The following is a 16770-nucleotide window of genomic DNA, read 5'->3' as shown; positions in this document are numbered from 1 at the left end:
TCTGACACGTCACCCACAATTCCAGAGCTGCTTTGCACTAAACCTTATTTCGTCAAGCGGAATTTCTATCCTGTTGATTTTTATAACGCCGCATTTTTTCCCTTTATTATCCTGATTCATTATTCCAGGAAATGTGTCTTGAAGTTAGCGGTTTAAGGGGAAGGTTGTGTCGGCACCGACAAGGTCACGCAGCAGCAGGCTAGCAAGATGAAGCATCTGTGGGAAGGAACGCAGGGGGGGGGTCCGAAGACGTTAATTAAACCTGATGCAATGGTTGCCGTTTTTGCTCCGTTTATTAGATGCTGAATTCTGCACCGTGGTTTATCGAATCTTTCATAATGCAGATCTTATTAAAGCTATCCTCTTTATTATTTCACTCTGGCTATTAGTGTTGCCGAGTTTTCTAGCAAAACTTCTGTTTCAAGTGCAAGGTCAACCCCTTTTCCTGTGTCGCCATGGCAACAAGGACTACCTTAGGGTAACAGTCTGTAGTCATTTCACAACTCTTCTACAACTACTCGTTGTAGCTCAGATTGTTAAAATTCCTAAGCGTGCGTCAATATTCTCTTGCGAGATGAAGGATCAATTTCAGTCGGTGACAAGACATGAAAGCTGGTGTTAATCAACAGCATCTACAAGAAAAAGGGAGCTGGGTACACTCGGAGCAGTCAATAGCTGAAGTTGGTCAGAGCTGGTGGAAGCAGCTAACTTTAGCACAGGGGTCGGGAACCTATGGCTCTTTCCATGAGTACATATGGCTCGCGAGCCATATACGGCTCTTTCCATGAGCACATATGGCTTGCAAGCCATATACGGCTCTTTCCATGAGTACCTATGGCTAGCAAGCCATATTCGGCTCTTTCCATGAGTACTTATGTCTCGCGAACCATATACGACTCTTTCCAGGAGCACATATGGCTCGCGAGCCATATACGGCTCTTTTCATGAGTACATATGGCTCGCGAGCCATATACGGCTCTTTCCATGAGTACCTCTGGTTCGCGAGCCATATACGGCTCTTTACATGAGGACGAAGGGCTCGCGAACCATATACGGCTCTTTACATGAGGACGTATGGCTCGCGAGCCAGATAAGGCTCCTTCCATGAGTACGTATAGCTCGCGAGCCACATATGGCTCTTTCACTGAGTACGAATGGCTCGCGAGCCGTTTGCAGCTCTTTCCATGAGTACAAATGGCTCGGCGATAAAATTATAACTATTGCATATGTCAACTGAAGCTCCAAGTTGTCAGGGCCGGAGATACTTCTATTGTGTGCACTTCTTGCGTTTTTCTTTTAAAATATATGGTATGGCAAATATCATGCCATGAAGTAGTGACTTATTGAATTGTAAACATTAAATACCTCAAACACAACTGATAGATTAAATTTTACCAGCAAAACAATCACAGATAATCTAACGATTACTGTATATCACAAATTCAAATATTCCACAAAATAGCATGAAAATAAGGGTTGAAAAATGTTATTTTATAGTCATTACTTGTGGCGAGAGATAGAATAAGTGGAAAGAGCATCATCTTAGGGCAGTGGGCACCATGAACTAGTTGTCAATACAACCAGCACGAATTACTTTAACTTAAAACAAAAAATGCATTGAAATTTTAACAGAGCTTGTAAATTGGCAATTGTGGGCAGTCCTGTTATAGAGCCAGATTGAAAAACTATTGTTATGGTAACAGCTAATCATTCAGCGATCCACTTTAGTGCATTTTTTTTGCTCTCTCAATCACAAACAGACACACTTGATTGACAAACTAATGTCATGATAAGATCTAACATATCACTCTCCGCCTGAATGTGCTTCCCTAAAACAAGTTAACTAGACTTTTTACGCTATCTCTTAATCTCACACACACGGTTTTCTACCGTAGACTTTTTGAAATCTCAATATTAGCAGCGGCCTTGATTCAGAGGCATGTCGGGACTCTGGAGTTAGCAGAGCTGCCGCTGCTCTAACGTTTTTCTCTCTATCTCAGTGGCTCCGCCCTGGTCGCTTATCCAAAAAGAAGGTGAAGGGTGAGTACTGTCAAGACAGAAGCCAGAAGAAAGGGAGAGAAGCTTGGCTGCATCTGAACCTAAATAACCTAGTTTTTAATATATTATAAATATCTGGGCCGATATTTTTATAATTTCACACATAAGTCTCACCAGAGTATAAGTCGCACTCCCGGTCAATCTAAGAAAAAACTGCGACTTACATTACAGAAATTCAAGTCTAGCACATCCTAAAAACTGCGACGCCTAGCACATTGGCATGTGATTGCTCTTATCCAGGTTTATACTTAAAGAGCCTTGAGACTTCAGGTATGCGATTTCAAACAGTCGCTCATTGTTCTCACGCATTTTGCCAGTACACAGAATCAAGATACAGCGGCTTAATGGCCAAGCAAAACCTCAGAAACGATGGCGAGGCGGGGAACCGCACCCAGCAGTGGAAACTCCCAAAGGAAGAATGACGTCGTTCCTATTCTGACTCTCAATGAGAATAGAACCGGGCTTCTGTTTCAGTCTGGTTCTGTGCACTTTTGAAGCATGTTACATATTTTTTTCACAACAGTTGCATGTGTTATTCACAAATATGGCCTGCAGAAAATGGAGCGAATGAATTATGCCTCCAAAAATGTATTATCTCGATCTACCAGTATTTTTGAAAATATGAATTAATATACTATTTCATGTAATTTTGGATATGATTTAAATCACTATTGTTTTTTAATGTTAATGTGCTAAATAAGGTACACTCTCCCTTTAATTCAACATGAATGCGCTGTGTTTGTATTTTGATGCATTTTTCAGGGTTCGTACGGGTGCCTGAAATCCTCGAAAATGCTTCCATTTTAATGTTGTGTTTTCAATGTTTGAAAAGCGCTTGAATTTTAGATTAAGTTCTTGTAAATGCTTGAAGTTGTTGCCATGTTTCTTATTTTAGGTGTTCAAATAAGGGTTTCAAACTTATTTTATGGTTCCTAAAAAGGGGGTCGGGGCGAGAGTTAGAAATTAAGGTTTAAGCTTCTTATTAGATTATTAAACTGAATATGGTTGGGGCGAGTGTTACAAATAGGGTTAGCTGTAGCTTTAGGGTTAGGAGCTAGAATTTAGCTCCATATTAGGGTTCTAAACTGAATGTAGGGTTCCAAAATATGGTACTGTTTGAAACAGGGGTTAGGGCTAGGGTTACAGATAGGGTTAGGTGTACTTCTAGGGTTTGGGTTTCAAAACAATTTTAGGGTTCCAAATTAAAATTGGGGATTGAGTTAGGGTTTGAAACTAAGGTTTAGGCTCCTGTTCTTTTAATTCTCACCAATTTCTTTTTTCAACGGTACTGGCAAAACTGGCTTTGAAAGTCCATAAAAAAAACCTAATTTTTGAATGTCTGGAAAAACACATTGTACAGTAACAGTAGTAGCACCCAACTCATACAAACTAGTCCAAAAATGCTTTTCAAAATGTCACCTTTCAAGAGAATATTGTAGACCCCCAGGATACAACATTAATCCGTTCTAAGGTGGGGATCACGAGGTAATACTGCTGCATAGTGGGGGATCGAAGCCTGTGGTAATAACCCCCTGCAAGGCTAACAATGTGTACTCCTTCTTCATATTTTTTGATAATTGCAAGCTTCATTTCCATGGTTAGCTTTTTTTGCTTCTCCATTTAGCATCACTGCAAATCTTGGGAGCCATACCTAAACAAATTCAAGTTTGTTGCTAAAGATTGCAGTTTTTAAAATAGATGAACTCTAGGAAAATGTTACTGCGTGAAGAATGTAGGTATTTGAATCCAAAGTACTTCAGTGATTCATTTTGGCATTGAGCGTGCGTGTTTTTGTTTTTGTGTGCGCGGTCGCGTGCGTTTCCTTGTGCTTTCTCCAGGAAGTGACGGACCTTTTTGCATTATCAGCACTTGGGGTTTTGTGTTTTTGCTTGCTTAGTTCCCTTGTGTCTTGAGGTTTCTTTGTGCTTTGTGCAAAGCTGTCAATTTCAAAGTAAAAGGAAAACCTTGCAAAAAGAAAAAAAAAGGGTTGCAATAATAAAAAAGGTCACCTGGTATAGAAGCAATATATTTGTTTTTATGTATTTTTTATTTTTATTCATTGTTTTATTTTTATTGTTTTTCTGTTTGAGACGTTTCTATTTTCTTTATTTCTAGTTTAGTTAATTTATTATGTATCTATTAATCTTTTTTTAGTTTTGGTTATTTTTTTAATGTTTATTGTTTTCGGTTAGTTTTTTTTATAATTATATACATACAAATAAGTTATGTATTTATTTTATTATTTTAAACATGTATTTTATTATTTATGTGATTGTATTGTTAGTGTTTATTTTCATATTTTTAGGTATGTATCTTATTTGATAATTTAAAAAAGTATTATTTTTTTTAATGTTTTTAGTTTTTAAGATGGACATTTTCACATTTTCATTTCATATTATTACATATCCATTTACCTGATTTATTTTTTTCTCCTTTTTTAATTCAATATTTGTTTTTATGATTGATAATTGATTTTCAGTTCTTATTTTTAATTCATATTATTCGTGGATCTTTTTTATTTATTTATTCAATATGGTTAATTAGATAAGTGTTTGTTTATTTGGATATTTTCAATTCATGTTCACTATATGTGTATATATTTTATTTATACTTTTTGAGACGTGTTTTTACTTTCATCATTTCTAGTTCCTTTTAATGTTTTTTATTTATATAAACTAAAGTTTTGCTTCTGATTATTCAAATAAAGGAGAAATAAAGTAAAAGTTTTTCTTTCACAAAAGAATGTTTGTTGGATGTTAAAATATGGCCCAAGAAGCTTTTTTTAAAAAACTATTCATAAACCAACTAGCCAGAAGTTCAAATCCAATCGTTCAAGACTTATATGCATGTATAAATCACATTTTAGGAAAAATTACATTTACTTTTGACTAACGAGTCCCCTCCAAAAGCATTTGTGTCAAACCAGAAGCCCATGCAAACTTGCATCAACGGCGCCCTCTGCTGGCCAGATGCAAGCACAACAAAAACACCGCCGGGGCTTTCAATCTCAATTGTTTGGGAATTGAGCGCCTGCAATCAATAAGGAAAGCATGACAGGCACATTTAATAGAGCATGTTGATAATTAAAAGAGCGTCCCGGGGTTGTGTCTTTGCTGGCCAATGTAGGTCAGCTGTTTAATGGCGTTTCGGGGGCCTTGTTAGCCGCTTTGTGTGCAGCCATTGGCCTAATTTGTTGCTGGGGTCCCGTGGATTTCTCCACTTCTCCATCATGCACTAACGCACTTGCTTCTAGGGCTGCAACTAAAGATTATTTTCATAATCGATAGATTATTTCCAGGGTTGGGTAGGGTTACTTTAACTTGATTACTTTCAATTACTTTTGGATTACTCTAATACAAAATATGCTAATAAAAGACAAAAGAAACTAAATAGGAATAAAATGAATCAATTTTGTGCAGGCTTGGGGAGTAACGGAATACATGGAACGGCAAAAATGATGTTGGCTAGCTGTTTGGATTTATTTTCATTTTGTTTCTGTCGCATTTTATGTTAGTTTTGCCGGAGATCAAAGCCAGGAGAGAAAGCTTACCACGTTTTGTGAGTCATCATTTTATTCATACAGTGGAACCTCGGTTCTCGACCATAATCCGTTCCAGAAGCCTGTTCGAAAACCGATTTGTTCAATCAACAAAATAGTTTTTCCCTTTAAAAGTAACGTAAAATCTTTTTAATCCGTTCTAACACCCTGAATGTTTACCATGAACGTAAACATGAAGCTAACCCAGGCTAATCGTACGTTCTCGTTAGCGTAATCTTCCGTACAAAAGATTACGCTAACATGAACGTGTAAAAATTTAAAAAAAAGGATTATGAATAGGATTTTTTACCTTTGTGGTGGACGGTGGGGAGAGAAAAATCATCAAAAGTTTTTCAACCTCTTCCAAAACTTGCGGCAGTGTCTTGCTTATAGCGCTAACTTCCTTAGCCGCATCACTCGATTTCACAGCCTCCTTATTCTTTAGTATCGTACTGATCGTAGACTTAGCCATGCTGTATTCACTAGCAAGATCGGAAATTCGTACACCTCTTTCATATTTAGCTATTATGTCTTTCTTAACGGAAATAGTTGGACGAACAACTTGTCTTTTTTCACCTGTCCTGCTCACACCGACCTTCTTCGGAGGCATAATTAGGGGCTAAAACACCCGTACGCCGCTCAGCATCGCACCCTAGCGTACCGGCGTTCGAACTCCGATTTTTTTTGACTGAACAGCAGAGCAAGAATTTCTCTAAATTTTTGGTCGAACACCGATTTGTCCAAACTGAGAGATGATCGAAAACCGAGGTTCCACTGTATTTAGTTTCTTTTGTCTTTTATTAGCATATTTGGTATTGGAGTAATCCAAAAGTAATTGAAAGTAATCAAGTTAAAGTAACCCTACCTAACCCTGATTATTTCTCTATCGAATAATGAATCAGATTTCTCAAATACATTTTTAACTTCCTCCTCTTCTAATATTGAAGTTTTGGACAGATCGAGAAATAGTGCACCAAACTACAGAATATTTGATAATATATGACAAAAAAGTGCTGGTCAGTTCACTTGATAATAAATGGTAAACGGTCTGCATTTATATAGCGCTTTTCAAGTCAATGAAGACCTCTCAAATCGCTTTACAATATGCTTCACACTTACCCATTCACACACACACTCACACACCAATAGCGGCCATGCAGCCAGGCAAGGCGCCGACCTGCTTATTGGGGGCATTAGGGACTCAGTGTCTTGCCCAAGGACACTTCGACATATAACTCGGAGAAGCTAGGAATCGAAATAAAGATAAATAAATTAAAATACATACCAATATATGCAGTATAACCTGCCAATGTAAGCAGTGTCTGAAACTCGTAACTAAAAGTTAGCGGACACCAGACAACTCTGAAAATTTGCCTGCCCAGCCATAAAGCTGCCTGCACCGTTTTTCACAACTTGAAACACAATAAGACGACTCATGGCAAAAAAAAAACCCATTGTGGCAAAGTATTAAGGATTGATCATCAGAATATATAACAGAACAATAATTTAAAATGAAGTTTATTAGAAATCTATTTATTACATTCATTGCATGTTTTCCATCTGCCATCAGTATGCAGAGTTCATTTTACCTGTGAAAAGTGATGGGTCCCGACCTTCCATGTCTGTCTCTGTGTACCCTGCAACTGGCTGGCAACCAGTTGAGGGTGTCCCATGCCCACTGACTGGGATTTGCTCCAGCACCCCCGTGACCCTACTGAGGATAAGTGGTGCAGATAATGGATGGATGGATTATAGCTCTTTGAGTCAAAAAGGTTCCTGACCCCTGTTTTAGCCATACTCATACCTAGCTATCCATCCATCCATTATCTGCACCGCTTATTCTCAGTAGGGTCGCGGGGGTGCTGGAGTCTATCCCAGCTATCTTCGGGCAGTGGGCAGGGGACACCCTTGACTGGTTGCCAGCCAGTCGCAGGGCACACAGGGTCAGAGAATTCACTCATTCCCTCCTAGGGACAATTTTGACCGGCCAATCAATCTGACATGCATGTTTTTGGAATGTGGGAGGGAACCGGAGTGCCCAGGGGAATCTCACGCAAGAATAGGGAGAACGTGCAAACTCCTCACAGGAAGGTTCGATCTCATGACCTCAGAACTGTGCTCTAACTACTTTGCTGCCAATATATATTATATATATAATCTCCAGGCATCCTATTCTTAGCTTTTCCTTGGGCGGGGGCAAAAAAACAGTCCCTCGATAAAAACAAGCTCCTAGGCAAAAAAGCCAAAGGCTATGGTGGAGAGCCCTTCTGTCGGGATTCTCTCAGCTGCATCAGGAAAGCGCAGCGCTATAAAAAGACTCTGTGCTCGATGTTATTCGGCTTCCACTCCAAAATTCAAAAGTCACTTAACCAAAAATAAGACAGTACTGACCTCCTCCAAGGTGGAACTGTTATCAGAAACGCTATAGGAGAGGGCGGGCGGGGATCATAATTGAACACTTTGTTTGTCTGTCGCCCCGTCGATTAAGTCGGCAGGCAATTTCCCTGTCCGATTTGTCCGTCCGTTCTCAACTTTTGCTATCAAAAATGGAGGAAAAACTTTCTTTGGGATGCACGATCCTTATTGAGATGGCGGTGAACCGATAAAGGCCAAATATGATGTCACGATTATCACAATAGGGGGGAAAATAACGATAATAAGAGATACTTAGTCGTCATTACCGACTGAGAGTATATGACTAACAAAATAACAACTACAGGACTACAAATAAAAACAGAATTTCTGTTGTATAAATGGTCATTATACAAAGTATAACAAAATTAGAGGGCTTCTCTTTTCAGAGAAAGAGCGATTTAGAGATCGGCTGGCTAGCTGCACACTCGCATCGGGTAGCCGCGACTTCAGCAAGGTCTCCACAATAAATAAAATACAAGAGCCACGAATGGGTACTGGATCTGGCCTTGGTGAAATACAGCCTCTGCCAGGGTGTCTTCAGAGAATTGTTAGCCTAGCCGTAGCACCAACCCAGACCTGCAGCCTCGCTACTGCTTTCTTTCCCGACGCCGCTTAAGTTATTTTGGTTGTGTCTCTTCTACCTCTTCATTTTGTTTGTGAGGCACTGGAGGACTCGGCTGTAATCGGTCACACTACTTCTTAAGATTTGAAACATTTCCCTCCCTCATTATAATATTTGGGGGGGATAATAAAACAATTTGGTCGTGTCTCCTATTTACCTCTTTGTAATGTGGGCAAAGTACAGGAGACCTCGGCCATAATCAGTCGTTCTATAATTTATAATTATAAAATGTAGACTTGTGGCCGGGCGGTAACTACAGTTTAGATTATCAACTTTTGTTTAAGGTTTTATTATTTAGCGTGGAAATAAATTAAATCACGATCATTCATCGTTTTATCGCCCAGGTCCATAGCAAGCACACCAGCTCCCACCGTGGTCGCGGTGAAGTGCGCCGTGCTGTTTGTCAAATTTGCTCTTCTTAGACTTTTGTTTGTCTCTTAACCCCGTTTCTCTTCGCCTGTCACAGCATCTGTGTTTAATATTTTTCATAGGGTCTACACCTCATACACATTGCTTATACTGTGTGCTTAATGCAATGGGTGGAGGTTTAATGTAAACAAACGCTCTGACAATGAGAATGCCACTGCACCCTTGTGGAGTGGGGGTGCAATTGCACTTCATTCTAGGAAAGTTAAGTTCTCCAAAGTCAAACGGGCCTGTCCCACTATTTGAAAGCCACTGTCTTAAAGTTATCTATCAAAATATTGTTTTTGTTTTATATTTTTTCAATCACTTTTAGTAACGGTTGTCTGCTTGATTTTGTATAGCTGTTTGAACTTTGGCTGGAGGATTTTTAGTGCGTTAATGGTGTTAACTTTGATCCATTTTGTTTCTTCTTCTCTGCAACAACTGGCTTTATAATTTAACTCGAAAAAAATGTTCTTTAAAGATTTTTATCTTAATTGACTCTTTTTTTTTTTTGTCTTGTTTTGTCCTGCAGAATTCGCTGCTCTCCCGATACCTGCCCAAGAAGCTCGACCGCTACTGAAGGTTAGTTTATTTCTTTGTCACAGTCTTGTTCCACGGACAGACTGAGATCATTTCTTCCTCATGCCGTGAGGCTCTTTAACTTCACCCGGGGGAGTAAAAGCCCACATGAAACCCCACCCCCACATTTTGCACTTTACCATATTTTTATTACAGTGTGTATTTTTCGTAACACTATTTAAATACTCTAAAAACAGGTGGGAGTCAGGGTTGAAAAAGCTTGCCTATGTCTATCTATCTATCTATCTATCTATCTATCTATCTATCTATCTATCTATCTATCTATCTATCTATCTGTAACCGCGGTGTACGTGTCCCACCAAAGATCCACATTCACGCTGGACTGGATGATAAGGTTTTTATTATTACAGTTTCTGCAAATGGATGAGTCACAACATTAGCTTTTCTGCTGGCTTTGATCTCTTTGATATCATTGCAGTTCTCTCTGGTAAGACTGCCAACAAAGTATATCAAAGAGCTTTCTTTTCACTTTACATAAAATACATTTTAGAATATCTCAATACATTTTTACATCTTTACATTTTAACAAGATACTTTTGACAAGAGATCGTATAGTGGATTTTTAACGTTTACAATGGATTCAATATATTTTTCTTTCGCCTGAATTTTAACCAACATCATCCTTTTTTAATGTATATGAGAAAATAGAAATAAAAACAATAATGAGTATTAAAAAACGGGTACAAGTTACCTGCAAATGGATGAGTCACAACATTAGCTTTTCTGCTGGCTTTGATCTCTTTGATCTCTACAAGGGGAATTCATAATTTAGTAAAACCGAAACAAAACGAAAATACAATATCAATCACATTACTGTGCATGTTGAGAGATTTGTCAGCTGGGGTTATAATGTTTAAAATTAACTTCTTTTGTGGAGCACCAAAAGATGTGTCTTACCATTGCAGTTCTCTCTGGTAAGACTGCCAACAAACCCCGCCTCCCGGTCACATGTCAGAACCCAAAACCAAACCCCAACCCATACCAGCAGATGGCACTGTTGGACTCATCATTGCAGGACATTTACCAAAAACTATACACATATTTCAGCAGGAATTTCAATAAAACAAAAGTTATTACTACACCCGTTACATATCTATCTATCTCAATCTCTCTGTCTCAATCTATCTGTCTCAATCTCTCTATCTATCTATCTATCTATCTATCTATCTATCTATCTATCTATCTATCTATCTCTATCCATCTCAATCTCTCTCTCAATCTCTCCATCTCTCTCTCTTAATCTCTTTCAGTCTCTCTCACTCTCCCTAAAAATGAGAAAAATAAATACAAATGTAAGAATTATTTGTTATTTTCCACTTGATGAAAATAATTAAATTGTTTAATCACGGAAAATATTTAATCAAGTAGAAATTACTTGTTGAAAAGACGGAATTTTACTTATTTTATGTCTGCAGTGCGTACTCGTACTTCTTCTTGGTTGGAAGGAAGTGTAATGATTTCGCTCGGCCACTAGAGAGCGCCACAGCATTACCCTTTTCTAAGAAGAATGTCATTAAGGAAGAACTCAAAATGAAATGAATGGAGATTGTGGCAAGATAATACTTTCACATATTATTTGTATTTATTTATATATTTGCCATTTATTTTCCTTTGCAGGAGCCATATTGATAATGTGGATCACCTCAATGAGTTTTCCATCATTACAATTTGGGGCTGCCCGGACAAAATAAATTATTTTGTAAAATACTACAGGTTTAATTGATAGTCTGTCAAAAATACCTTATTTTACACACTTTTTTGATGTTTTTGATGCTGTTGAAGAAAAAAAAAACAAGAACTTGAACGTTTTCTAGTAGAAATATTCTCAAAACTTCTGCAGCTTTCGTTGTTTGTGTGATTATATATCTATATATATATATATATATATATATATATATATATATATATATATATATACGTGTATATAGATATACGTATATATATAGTTATGCATTTTTAATTGCACCAGTCTTTGGGTTCCTCTACCCTAAAAATAATTAATTGCACTATCCATATATTTTGTCGACCAATGTACTGTATTGTCTGGACTATAAGGGGGCACCTAAAAATTTGAAAGTGTGCCTTACAGTCCAATGCACTCTCTACTGAAAAATATGGTGGATAAAATTGTAAATGCATTGTTACAATTGAATTGTACTGCTTACGGTAACTGCTCTGCCTTTGAGAAACACATAGGGTGGTCTTCGAGTGCCCTCTTGTGGTTCATTTTTAAAATGTTTGTTGCTCAAATTTATTTTAGTGATCGTAATGTTAATTTATGTTCTATGAAGCAAATCCTTTTGGTGTAATTGTATTGAGATATTATTTTATGCAACTTTAGCCCTTGCTGTTGTTTTAATTCCATGCGGCTTAGAGATCAGAATCACTATTTCTGGGGGGTGCAGAAATATAGTAGCCCCTTTTATTGTTTGTTTTTCTTTCGCTGTTGTTGAAAATATGTGAAAAGCAGCGGCTTGGGTACATTCTTTGTTGGATTCTTTGTGCATTGGGAAAACCCGTTTCACACAATTTAGTCGCGTCTCCTCTCGATCACGTGCATGGGAGACTGGCCGTAAATCATTTGATTTTTAAATAAAAGTTGCAGTAAGGGGGGGATATTTTGCGGGTATTGTCGTCGGAGTATTATGAGTCGTGCTAGGAAAAAAGTTGGCATGCATCCCAGGTTAAAAGAGATGTTTTGCGATTTGTGTTCAGTGTCATTTTCACACGTGATTGGTGGGCAAGCATTCTTTCAAAATCTATATGGGTTTTTCAGGACCGATACCTCTTAATCAGGTCAACTAAAGTGGTATTTTTTTGTGAGGCCCTTCATTATAAGGAGTCACAAAGAAAATGTTAATCACACTAAAGAAACAAGGAATAGTTCTTATAAATTCAGATAAAACTCTAAAACCTTTTCACAATAAATACTTTGGAATTCACTTAAACCAAATACTACCAGTGCAGGAAATAAAATTACGCGAATCAACAACTCATATAAAGTTAGATAAAAACGTAAAAAAACTCCCTGATATTTATTTTTACAATAAATAAATACAAATGTGAATATAACCAATATGACTAAAATTAATTTAAAACAAAATTCGCCTCAACATTTAAACATGGCAAATGTTATGCTAACAGCTAATTACTCAGCCTTCCACTTTAGCGTCATTTTTATGCACCTTCTTTTCAATCACAAACACACACGCTTGATTGACCAACTAATGTTATGATAAGAGCTAATATATCAGTCTCCCCCTGAACATGCTTCCCTAAAAGAAGTTAACAAGACTTTGTATGCTATCTTATAATTACATAATTGGTATTCTACCACTGACTTTTTAAAATCTCGATTTTAGCAGCAGTTTTGATTATCAGGCATTTCGGCAATTAGAACCTTGGCACAGAGCTGCCGCTGTTTACTCCACTCAACGCTTTTCTTCCTGCTTCAGTGCAGGGGTTCCCGGGGATCCTTTTAAGGTTTTTAAAGGCATTTAATTAATTATTCTAAAAGTAATGTCTTATATCCAATTTTAGAAAGTCTTAAAAATGTGAACACATTAATAAGATTTAGATTTGTTTGAACTTAAGATTTCGTAACGTTAATAAATCATCTTTTTTAAATATTCACCGATTTAGTTTTGTTGCAATGTTGCGTGACCACAATTATGTAACAATCAAATAGGTTTAATGTGGTTTCAGTCGGGCCTTTCAGAGCAGACACACGTCTCAGGGGTATTCCCAATACACATCGCGACTTCGGTCAGAGACGTGTACCATGGGAAAGTTTAAATTCAAGAAGTGGCTGTCCGACAAACGTTTATCGCAATGGCTAAAAGCTGTGCCAGGTAATGTGTACGAGGCACGATGTATTGTGTGCAAGAAATGTTTTTATTTTACTTTTTCCGACTTGGTCTTAAGTTTTTATCCAAGAGGCATTAAGAGACATAAAGTCTTGAATTTAACTTTCCTTAAGCTGTAGGGTAGGTAGTGTGTGAGAAGGATGGCAGGAGAGAGGGAGAGAGAGGCTCTGCTGTAGCTGAGCCTTAATATACGATAACCATCAAATACCTGCCTGCCTGATAATCGGTCGACCTCTATTTCAAACTCAATTTGTCTTTCGAGAAAAGGACCCCATAGACAATATTTGCATCTTCTCACCACCTCCCCGCTGTCATTTCCGAACGGGCAGAGCCGAGAGTGGAAAAGTCAGAGATGGAGAGGGAGCGGGTGAGTGAGTGAGGGAGGGCCATATGGGAGGAGGGCGCCGAGTATATCCAAAGGCATGCTTCAGGTGTGAGCATTTGTCTGAATGTCATGTGGAGCGAAAGCATTCAGCTAAACGGAAACGCCATCTAAGCGCTTGGGTCCGCACGCCGCAAAGCAGCCATGACGCTTCTTGCCGACGGGCCGCAGAACCCGGGTTCTTACTATTGCTTGATCCGCCGGAGGTTCAAGAGGAGGCGCAAGAAACGATCCGAGCGAAAAGGTAACCCCTCTCAATGAGAACTACAATCGCTAAGCTAAGGGCGACTGTTTAGCTGCTGAGTATCTCGAAAAGCAGCCAGTTGGATAACTTAGCATAGTGTTACTATGTTGTTTCTAGGGAACTACTAACAGGGTTCGTACGAGTGCTCGAAATCCTTGGAAAATGCTTGAATTTTAATGTTGTGTTTTCCAAGGTCAGTAGAGTGCTGGAATTTCGGGTGCTTGAAAATGCTTAAAGGGATTCCCAAATTCTAAAAAAAGAGAAAATAGTGCATGTTTTTTGCATTATATCTACATATATTTCATTATATATATATTCCAGTTATTTTCTGAGAAAATCCATTTTTAAAACAGTCTGTCACCCTATTGCTTTACATGTTAACTAGTCGAAAAGGTTTTGAGTGTTTTAAGTCAAGTTTTGGTGGGTTTTGTGGAGAAAAGATAGCCGCTGTGTCGCAGATAGATGCTGCAATAGTACAACAAATGGCGAGCAGCCAAAATGGGGCCAACTGGCAAAAATAACATGGTGACATGGCCTAAAACAGCCGGGGGAGATGGCAGGCTGCCATAGAGGATGAACCAGGACCGCTAGTCGGAAAAAAACTGGAGGCTGGCTGATCGAAATCATGCAGGAAGCAGCCAGGGTAACCGCGAGCCAACAACAAAACACTACCAGGGCAACATACATGAATCAGCCGGGAGAAAAGACGATGAGCACGGCAGGCAAGCCAACTAGCCGGCTGATAACAAGGCGAACCTAGACAAAACAAAAGCTGTGCTTCTTTCTCTCTTTCTGTCTCTCTCTCTCTCACGCTCTCTCTCTCTCTCTCTCTCTCTCTCTTGCTCTCGCTCTCATTCTCTTGCTCTCTCTCTCTCTCTCTCTCTCTCTCCTTTCTTTTCTCTTTCCATTCTTTGTCTCTCTTTGTTTCTCTTTCTTTCTCTCTCTCACTTCACTCTTTCTATTTTTTTCTTTACATTTGCCTTTCTCTTCTTTCTGTCCCTCACTTTCCCTCTCTTTTTCTTGTGTTTTCCCCCTCTATCTTTCTTTCTCTTTGTCTTTCTCCCTTTCTCTCTTTTCCTCACTTTCTTTCTCTCTCTTCAATTTACTATTCCGGCCCCCATCAGTTTTTTTAGCATGTGCTTTAAAGGATTTTAAGTTATCTCAGGGGGCTACCGCAGGCACTACAGTAGTGACCCCTGGTGTACAGTTTGGGTAATATCTTGATAGTGAAACGATAGCTTGGATGAAACCCCAAGAAAATGTCAGTCTGAGCGGTCAAATCATCAGGATTCAAGATATTTCATTTCTTTTTTTTTCTTTTTTTTGTGGTTATTGTTTTTTTTCTTCTTCTTTTAATACATAGCTATCCTGGAGTACCACCCTTAATCTCATTGTAAACACTGTACACTATGTTGTGATCAATGACAATAATGACTATCCAATAGATGGTTTCTATTCTTTCCGATGTTAAAACACTATAATGGTCTCGGTTTCCTTGTCGTCCGTCTAAATATTATGTCACAAGGCTTTGGTGTCGATGATGTGTCACGATGAAAGCAATTTTGGTTTTTGAATTCTGCAAAATAGAAAAAATCAAATCATGTGGACCACCGCAATGATTGGAGCAGAACTGCAGAAGCTCCGAAAGGCCGCGGGTATGTGAGTGCTAGCGTTCTTCTGGTCTTTCTTTCGGACAATGTGCTTTTAGGTGCTAGTAGACAGTCTCTACTTGAGCTACTTTCGAAGTTGGCTTTTAAGTATGCAGTAGTGTGACGTAAGGTACACTGTTAGTGTTCATTTGATCACGTGATAAACTTGTTCTTCAATTCGGGACTAGAATATTCTGGTTCCTCAGAGAATTTGATTTCTTCAAAATGCAGAAGCCAATTATTTTTATATGTGGATTTATATTGGTTTAAAATTACAATATCATTACAAAAAAACAAATGTTTAAAGCAGCGGTGTCGAACAGGCGGCCCGCGGGCTGGATTAGGCCCGCCAAGGGATTGAATCCGGCCCACTGAGGGAAGCGCAAGAGAAAAACGGGCTGAAGGTTGAAATATGTCTACTTAATGTTGTCAAAGCCAGGTGCCTCTCACAAACACGGTACTTTTATTTCTTTCTCTCGCTCGCTCTCGCTCTTTTTCACTCTCTCTCTTTCTCACTCTCTCATCCCCTCTTTTCCTCCCTTTTTCTCTTTCTTTGTTCCTCTTTCTCTTTCTGTCTTTTTACCTTCTGTTGCTCTCTTCCTTTTCCTTTTTCCTTTTCTCTTTCTCTCTTTCTTTCCCCTTATCTTTCTTTCCTACTTCTTTCTCCCCTTCTCTCTTTCTGTTTTTATTTCTATTTGAATTTCTTTCTTTCTCTTTCTTTCCCCCTCTCACTGTTTCACTTTTTATTTTGTTTCTCACATTCTCTCTCTCTTTTCTCTCACTCTCACTCTTTCTCCCTTTCTCTCTTGTCCCACACTCTCATTTTCTCTCCCTCTCTTTCTCTTATTTTTTCCTCTTTCTTTCTCTCTAATCTATTAATCCGGCCCCCAAGAAAGTTTCTTCTATCGTGTGGCCCCCAGGTCAAAATGAGTTTGACACCCCTGGCTTAAAGTCTTTGTGAACATTAATGTTGATTGATTATGGCCGA

The 16770-nt window shown here is 38.6% G+C and overlaps 1 protein-coding gene across 3 annotated transcripts in view; it reads left to right on the top strand.

Moving 5' to 3' along the window:
• The window catches only part of adarb1b (adenosine deaminase RNA specific B1b), a 160091-nt gene that overhangs the window by 89992 nt on the left and 53329 nt on the right, over window positions 1–16770 (top strand). For 2 of the 3 annotated variants that reach the window (XM_088352919.1, XM_088352918.1), the window contains exon 1: window positions 15734–15788. In XM_088352919.1, coding sequence (XP_088209045.1) covers window positions 15734–15788 — 55 coding nt within the window. Of the gene's footprint in view, window positions 1–9573; window positions 9624–15733; window positions 15789–16770 lie in introns of those variants that run through there. The other variant, XM_088352921.1, reaches the window with a different exon arrangement.

The sequence above is a fragment of the Urocampus carinirostris genome, chromosome 14 (genome assembly GCF_059441175.1).
Source record: "Urocampus carinirostris isolate Australia breed hairy pipefish chromosome 14, RoL_Ucar_1.0, whole genome shotgun sequence".
In the NCBI taxonomy this organism is placed as follows: Eukaryota; Metazoa; Chordata; class Actinopteri; order Syngnathiformes; family Syngnathidae; genus Urocampus; species Urocampus carinirostris.
Note: the sequence above shows the minus strand (reverse complement) of the source record. Positions and strands in the feature narration are given on the sequence as shown.